The sequence below is a fragment of the Argentina silus genome (assembly GCF_951799395.1).
Source record: "Argentina silus genome assembly, chromosome: 17".
Lineage (NCBI taxonomy): Eukaryota > Metazoa > Chordata > Actinopteri > Argentiniformes > Argentinidae > Argentina > Argentina silus.
In genome coordinates, this window is record NC_139671.1 from 18,115,800 (window position 1) to 18,124,637 (window position 8,838).

An 8,838-nucleotide genomic window follows, 5' to 3' on the forward strand; every position below is an offset into this window, starting at 1 on the left:
TTAAGAAAAGGTGTATGTCACCCAAACGACACACACTTCACTTACACAGGACCCAGACAAAAACAAGTGTGTGTGTGTGTGTGTGTGTGTGTGTGTGTGTGTGTGTGTGTGTGTGTGTGTGTGTGTGTGTGTGTGTGTGTGTGTGTGTCTCTCTGTATGTGTCTCTGTATGTGTGTCTCTGTATGTGTGTGTCTCTGTATGTGTGTGTGTCTCTGTGTGTGTGTCTCTGTGTGTGTGTATCTCTGTGTGTGTCTCTGTGTGTGTGTGTCTCTGTGTGTGTGTGTCTGTGTGTGTGTGCCTCTGTGTGTGTGTGCCTCTGTGTGTGTGTGTGTGTGTGTGTGTGTTATAGGTGATAGAGGAGATTGAGGAGATGATGCAGGAGTCCCCAGACCCAGAGGATGATGAGAGTCCGTCCCAGTCTGACCTGTCCATGCTCTCTCAGGACCTCCACACACTCAAACGCTCCAGCTCCAACACCAGCTACGAGGACCGTGAGTACAGCCTGTGTGTGCGTGTCTGTCTGTCTGTGTCTGTGTTCTCTGTCTGTGTGCGTGCCTGGATGGTTTAGCTGTAACTCTTGCCAGTCCACCTCATCTAAATCAGTAAGTGAAGTGTGAACCAGTGTGTTACCCAAGTCTGCGCTCCATGTATATCGGACCAGACAGTAGCTGCAGGCTCACAGCAGCGCTTATGTAATACATACTTGATACAACTGGACAGCAATTACCGCTGTATGCTTGTTACATAAACCTGCACAGCTTAGACGTACGCACTCGCAACTCTGACTCTGTTCTCAGTCCTTACTGAGGCGGGAGCTGTGTGTGTGTGTGTGTGTGTGTGTGTGTGTGTGTGTGCGCGTGCGTGCGCACTCCCTTCCTCTGTTGGGCTAATATACAGCATCTGTCTGTACAGTATGTGTGTTTTATATCAACCTGTGTCTGTTGTTGTCTGATATATATCTGTGTGTGTGTGTGTTAACCCCCCCCCCCCCCCCCACCCTTTAGGCCTGCGCCACCTGTCGGTGTCGGAGCTGAGCGAGGCCCTGGAGGAGGTGGAGACGTCCATCCGGCGCTACAGCGAGGAGCTGATCCAGGCGCTGGCCCTGCGCGACGAGCTGGACTTCGAGAAGGAGGTGAAGAACAGCTTCATCTCGCTGCTGATCGACGTGCAGAACCGGCAGAAGGAGCACCGGGAGCTGCTCCGCAAGAAGAAGAAGATCAGGAGCAACGGCCAGAGGGCAGACCGCTCACACGTGCCGGGGACGGTGAGGAGAGGGGGGGGGGGGGGGGGGGGGGGGAGGATGGATGGAGGGAGGGGGGGGGGAGGAGGAGGAGGAGGATGATGGAGGGAGGGGGGGGGAGGAAGAGGAGGAGGGGGAGGGAGGAGGATGGAGGGTGGGGAGGGGAGGAGGAGGGGTGGGGCAGACCGCTCACATGTGCCAGGGACGGTGAGGCGAGGGAGGGAGGGAGGGAGAGGGGGGTGGGGTGGTGGGGTTGTGACAAGTGGTAGAGACGCATACATACATACACACACACACACACACACACACACACAGAGTAGTATGTATACCCAGATACAGTATATCGGCATGTACATTTACAGAGAGGAAGTGGTGCATGTATAGAGGATACACACACACACACACACATACACAGAGGACGACTACCAGGACCAGTAATGGCCGTGACACACGCACACACACACACACACACACACACACATTCATTCATGCACGACAGAGATGTGCATGCTCTCAAAATGGAGGGGAGTCTGGCATGAACCGTACTGTCTGCATGGGAGAGCAGAGAAATCAGGAGCACGCTGGCCAATGGTGCTGCACTAACCCCTGCCATAGTCCCTCAGCCCCTCTGGTCTCTCTCTCTCTCTCTCTCTCTCTTTCTCTATTTACGTATGTATCTCTCTCTCTCTCTCTCTCTCTATGTATCTCTCTCTCTATCTATGCTATGTATTTCTCTCTCTCTATGTATCTCTTTCTCTATCTATGTATCTCTCTCTGTATCTCTCTCTCTCAGTATCTCTCTCTGAACACCTGGTGTTAGGCCTGGATTCCAGCCTCCATTGGGATTAAGCCTATCTACAAATCTTAGCAGCAGGACCTGCGTGCTGTTTGAACCCTAGAACAACGCTGAGGGTTTGGGATCCAGCCTCTGCGCCTCTGCCCGCTTGCTATTCCCTCTCACTCTCCTCCGTCTTCTTTGAGTGTCTCATTCTCTCTCTTTTTCTCTCTCTCTCTCTCTCTCTCTCTCTTTCTCGTTCTCTCCCTCCATTTTCCTCTCTCTTTCTAGCTCTTCACTATGGAGGGGCTCTCCACTGTCATACAGAACGGCCTCCGTCAAACTTTCGGCAGCACAGGAGGGGACAAACAGGTGCCCCCCCCCTCTCTCTCTCTCTCTCTCTCTCTCTCTCACTCTCTCCTTCGCTACTTTCCTCTTCTTTTTCTCTGCCTACCTTGACCTTTGACCTCCTCTTTCTTTTGTCTCTCTCGTTTACTTTTGGATTTTCTCTTTCCCCTCAGCTGTCACTCCACCGCCGTTCTGTTGTACTCGTTCTTTTCGAATTTGTGTTTTTCTCTCTTTCTTTCTTTTTTTTTCTCCAGTCTTCCGTTCTCTCTTTCGATCTCTTTTCTTTGATTCACTCTTTGATTTCTCCATGTATTAATCCCGACCTCTTCTCTTCTCTCTTTCTCTCCTGCCGGTTCTTTCTTTCTGTTTGTTTCTTTCGTTCTGTCCCCAGAGAAAAACAAAATCAAGTGTTATTTCCTTTCTCTTTCTGATCCTCCTCCTTTCTTTATGGCTTATTTTCTTTTTCTAGCCTTTTTTCTTTCCTATGCCATGGAACACGTGCATTGACCCTTCTGATTGGCTGCATCCACTAGCTGAATCATCCAATAGCGTTCTCTCCTTATCTGCAGCCAATACGAATTCTCCTTTTACTTACGCCCAGCTAAAATCAGTCAACCAATCACTCTCACTCACCTTCAGCCACATACCGACCAATCACAACTTACTTTCTCACTCACTCATTGGCTCAAAGTCGACCAGTTAATAACCAGTTTCTTCGACAATTCTAAATATGGTTATGATAGTGTTTGTACTGGTCAGAATTAAATTCTAGGGATACATGATAAGATACATTTTAGAAGTATGTATAGTTATCTGCTGTATGTGTTTGAATGAGTTGGATTTAAATTGTGAATGATTTTGTTTGATTTTACTTTTGATGTTTATTTTCCTCATCCGATGTCTTGCATAGAGGCTTTCCCGATGTTTTCTCTCTTTCCTTATTTTAATCTCTCCTCTTATCCCTCTCCATTTTCTTCTTTCTCCTCTTACTCCCCTTTGTCTTGTCATCCCTTGCTTTCTCCTCTCGTTCTGTGGTTGTAACATGTTGTCTCTTTCTCTCTCTCCCCCCCTCCTCTCTCTCTCCCCTCTCTCTCTGTCCCCCCTCTCTCTGACACCCCCCCCCCCCCCCCCCGTCTCTCAGTATCTGACCACAGTCATCCCGTATGAGAAGAAAGCCGGCTCCCCCTCAGTGGAAGACCTCCAGATCCTCTCCAAGAGTGAGTCCTGACCCTTGACACCCCCCCCTCCAACTACAACCCCACGTGTGTTTGTGTGTGGGCCTAGTGTCTGTTGAAACCATCCTACACAAGTCAATATTTGACAGACAAACCTCCCAGTACCTACCATTCTTTCATGCCTCCACTGCCTTTCTAAAGGGATCTTATTAAAAATCAACATTTGTGGGGGTTTTTCCCTCTTGGTTCCCCCCCTACAGTACTGCATGCCATGAGAGAGGACAGCGAGAAGGTGCCCAGCCTCCTCACAGACTACATTCTCAAAGGTACCCACAGTAGATAAAGGACACCACTGCGTTTCTATGCTGTGTCTTTATCAGGGAAGTATGCTGTTGTTTACATGTACATTTACATTGATGGCATTTAGCTGACGCCTTTATCCAAAGCGACAAATACATTTGTTTAAGTATGTGAATCATCTGTCCGCCAGTCGTCATAAGATAAAGTAATCAATGCTCACACCAGGGGCCATTGGCAGTCGTAATGCCAGAAGCCAATTCTTTTTTTTATATTTATTAACAGGAGAGAACTTGTACAGGGGTGAAGAGGTCTCAAGGGTTGGGGTTAGGGTTAGTACAGGGAGGGTAGTGGGGGTGAAGAGGTCTCTAGGGTTGGGGTTAGGGTTAGTACAGAGAGGGTAGTGGGGGTGAAGAGGTCTCTAGGGTTGGGGTTAGGGTTAGTACAGGGAGGGTAGTGGGGGTGAAGAGGTCTCTAGGGTTGGGGTTAGGGTTAGTACAGGGAGGGTAGTGGCCGGGGGTGAAGAGGTCTCTAGGGTTGGGGTTAGGGTTAGTACAGGGAGGGTAGTGGCCGGGGGTGAAGAGGTCTTAGGAAGGACTGTTAAGATGTAGCCTGTGAAGGGATGAATGTATGGTCGCCTAGACTAGGCCCTCCAGGTTGACTCATGCCTCCCATCTTGACCTGTACCCTCCTTGTCTCTTGTCTCTGCTGCGTTGTTCTCATGCTAGCTCTGGTATGAGAGCGGTGGACATGGAGGTTTGTGAGTCACACGCACGCACGCACACATGCATACACACGCACACGCATACACACACACACACACACACACACACGCACTCTACACCTTTCCACACTCAACCTCCTTGTGCACCTGTCTGTTTGTTCAGTCATCTCTTTCACTCACACATACACACACACACACACACACACACACACACACACACACACAGTATGCACACAATCAATGTGTTGATTATCCCCTCTCACACACTTTCCTTAAGACGGTAGCCCTCACTAGTTTTGTGCGACCCATACTGTGTCATGCTGTGCTTTTGCTTACTTCATACACTGACCTGCCCTTTATCTCTCTCACACACACACACACACACACACACACACACACATCTTCCCACTCCCACCCCCTTTCCGCCAAGCTTCTAGCACCATAGAGCTGTTCACCTAAGCTAATCACTCTTTTTTTTCTTTTTTTCCCTCTTTCTCTCATCTCTTTCATCCCCCTGTAGTTGCTGTCTTCCCCGAGCGATGGCTCTCTGTCACACACTCGTTGTCATGGCGTTGATGAGTTTTGATTGACGGATTATCTGTTTTGTGTTTTCTGCTTGCCTTTGCAGTTCTGTGTCCCACGTAGACCCATCGGAGGAGCCATATATGTTCTAGAACGTTCTCGCGGAAGACTCTGGAAGCGTTGGAGTTCTGGAACATTCCAATGGAAAGTTACCCCCCCACCCCCAATCCCTTTTAAGTATGACGGATTCTTCCTGGTGGCCTATTTTCTTCTGCCACAATTTTTTCTTTGCATTTTATCTATGAGATTCACATTTTAATGCCTGACGTTTTACCGTAGTGATTTCTCTCCCTATTCATGTGTAATCTTTAAGTGTGTTTTTTAATGTTTCGAGTGCTATAATCTCACACTCGTTTTATTGTCTTTTCTGCATGTTCGCTACTCTGTGTTAGCCGATTAGCAGTATTACCCTTTGCCACATCCTCAGATTGGCCAATGGCTGTTGACTTGGGGGTGGGTGGGGGGGCGGGGGGGGACGGACGGACGTTGTGGGTGGGGGGGGGGAACAAGACTTCCTGAATCTCAATACGCAGGATCAGTCATGCCGTCCAATGGGAGCTATGCTCTACTGTCGGTTCATCATCCGAGAGCTCCTATTGGATAAGAGCAGTGATTGATTGACAGCACAAGGCGTTAGTAGTAGTTTAGAGGCCTTGTTTCCTCCATCTCGTAGGGTTGAAGTTAAAACCCTTTACTTTCATTCATCCATAACCATAGGGTTGTGCCTGTCTTTGCATGCTGCTTTGGGCTCGGTAGAGTTAAGTACATAAGTCAAATGTCAAAAGAAATATTTTGTATACTATGATGTGAAATTGCACAGTTTGGAAACTTTTTTTTTTTTTTTTTTTTTAGTGATAACTTCTTGAAAAAGGGAAACCAATGAAAGAACTCATTAGGAAGGTAACCGAAAGAACCAACCTGTACAGCTTTTTATTTTTTGAAGAAGAGTAGTTTGAACGAAATTAGGGATCTTTTTGCCGCCAGTAGAGCGTGGCCACTTGTTATGACATCATCATTGTAAAGTAAGCGCTAGCCATTGACCTCTAAACCCTCACTAGTGACCTCATGACATGTCATTTCCTTGTTACTAACCTAAATCTTTCGTAGTATCGTGATTGTTAAGTAACTAGATAAGCACAACGTTGTTGTTAGGATTTGTTTGATAGAGTCACTGTTAAGTTGCTGTGATATTCAGTCTTGTTGTGGGTTTCTTGTAACCATTGACCCTTTATTTAATGTTATGTTATGTGGAGATGGGGTGGGATTCGCTATCACGGATGATGTAATTATCGTTGTCGCTGCTCGTTGTCAAAGGTCAGTGATGTTTCATGTCACACACACACACACACTACAAAACTCAGAACATTTCAAAATATCTAATCCTTGTCAACACCCAAAAACCTAAAAAACTGTTCACCCCACCCTAATTCCGAATACCCATTATGTCTATATCTATAATTGGTATACTGACCAGACAACCTTATCAACAGCATTAACTAAGCTTAGTAAATAAGTACGATCTCACACACACACACAAACACATACATATCAGGTTCAGTCTATCATTACTCTCAGGTACTCTCAGAGTGTTGGGTACATTAACCTGTCTTTGGTAAATCACTATGGATCATCTTGGAGTGTTTAGTGAAGAGTCCCTAAGCTTCTAGTTACAGTTAAGTTGCCTGAATGGTAGATTTTTCACACCAATGTCTGTGGTTAAATGACCCGTTGTCTTGTTAGACTATCAGCTTGAGGTGGTTGTTGTGCTGTAGCTCATGGGCAAAGCCTATAGTAGCAGTGGAGGTGTTGTTTCTCAATAGCTAGAGGATAATGTGGTAACTAGCCTGTTAGCTAGAGGATAACAAGGTAACTAGCCTGTTAGCTAGAGGATAATGTAGTAACTAGCCTGTTAGCTAGAGGATAACTTAGTAACTAGCCTGTTAGCTAGAGGCTAATGTAGCAAGTAGCCTGTTATCCTACAACTGGAGTAGCCTTGCTATGTTGCTAACTTGGGTCTGTTGATTTTCTAGGCCTTGACCAGTGGAGGCTGGCGGAGGCAGAAACCGGAGGACGGGCTCGTTGTAATGCATGGAATGGAATGAGGAAGAGTATCCAGCACGTGCATTTACAGTGAGCCCCTCCTCTGATTTCTACCTCCACCAGCCTCCGCTGGCTTTGAGAATTAGTATAGTAACATTAGTGGTTAGACCAGTGTGCAAGTACAGTACCGTAAGACCTAAGTAATGGTTGTTGTAGCACCAGCGATGTATTAATAACTGTTGTTACTGCTAAACTTAGCATTTGGTAGCAGCCTGACACCCTAGGTAGATACAAATAACAGGTAGGAGTGGGAGCCCCTGCAAGTCCTCTCACTATTTGGGATCAGAGGTAGGAAGAAACATGGATGATGGAATCCAGTGAGGTCTATTCTGTCTACGTCAAGGGTTTTTTCCCCCCCCAATAGTTTAAACAGGCCTACTTTCCTCTGAGACCACACACAATATACATGGACCTGTTGGCTGTAAACAACATGGTGTGAAGTGAAACTAGTCTAGGGCTCTTACCTGTCTCTCGCTAAGAAGGAGAGGAGAGGACGAAAGAAAGGTGTTATGGATAATTAGGATGTAGCCAATAATATGTAAAGAACAGATGCCAGGTATTTGAATATTTGGTATTTGGGCTCAGAAGGCATTTCTTTAGGTAAGGGGAGTCTGCAAAGCCAGATGACCTCTATGTACTGTACAGAATCATAGCTATGTAACTGTCTTTTTGACTGTAGCATTAGCCGGCTTTAGAAGCTTTCTTGACTTAGCATGTGCTGCATGCACTTTACTTCTACAAACACACAAAGTGAATGATATCTGAATATGATAGTAATAATATCACATCAAAGCAGCGTTGGGCCACATATGAAAAATGAAATGTACACTAGTTTGACATGGGTTTGCACCAGGGGAGGCTGGTGGAGGTAGAAATCGGAGGACGAGCTCATCGTTATGCATGAAACGGAATGAGCAATTCCGATTCCTTTTCCATTCCATGCATTACAATGAGCCCGTCCTCCGATTTGTACCGCCAGCAGCCTCCCCTGGTTTGCACCCCCTGAACCCTGGGGGAGGGGGGTTGGGGGTTGGGGGGGTTTGAAGTGTTACCTGACTGCACGCTAGCTACATTGTTGGGCTAGCATGGCGTTGTCATGGAGTTCAGAGAAGGTTGTTGACTCAGGCTGTATAGCCTCGTCCCACTCGTCGCCTGCTCCTTTAAGACATATCAGCGTTTCCACGCTTTATCTAGAGATTTATATTTATATAAACCATAAGCAACTAAAAAAGGCTGCCTTTGTAAATGCCTGAAATTTTGTACATAGAATCTACTCCTTTATTTTTAATGCAATATTACTTCTTCCCCCGTTTTTGGGCTTTTATGTATACTTTCTCGTTGTCGTGTGGTACGTACTACAGTGCATTAATTTATTCAGTAAATGTTAGTTTTGTAACCAGGTTATTGACTGTAGTGGTACAAATGTTTTGTACCAGGATTGCATTGCAACTTATTTGAAATAAATAAATATGTTGACTTTACGTTGGTTTCTGTCTGTTTCTGGCCTGAAACACATGAAGGTCTCGAGGGTTCAAGTCGTTTTACCAAGTGACAGATTTCCTTTGATGCCTGTAATTCCACACTTTTAATAGACAAA

At 46.4% G+C, this 8,838-nt stretch overlaps 1 protein-coding gene across 1 annotated transcript in view; it reads left to right on the top strand.

Moving 5' to 3' along the window:
* Window positions 1-5,587, top strand: part of fez2b (fasciculation and elongation protein zeta 2b) — a 9,538-nt gene extending 3,951 nt beyond the window's left edge. The window contains exons 4-8 of the mRNA XM_083689493.1: window positions 350-491; window positions 1,005-1,264; window positions 3,505-3,580; window positions 3,799-3,864; window positions 5,188-5,587. Of these exons, the coding sequence (XP_083545619.1) occupies window positions 350-491; window positions 1,005-1,264; window positions 3,505-3,580; window positions 3,799-3,864; window positions 5,188-5,204 (561 nt within the window). The 3' untranslated portion in view covers window positions 5,205-5,587. The remainder of the gene's footprint in view (window positions 1-349; window positions 492-1,004; window positions 1,265-3,504; window positions 3,581-3,798; window positions 3,865-5,187) is intronic.
* The last annotated feature ends 3,251 nt before the right edge of the window (window positions 5,588-8,838 follow it).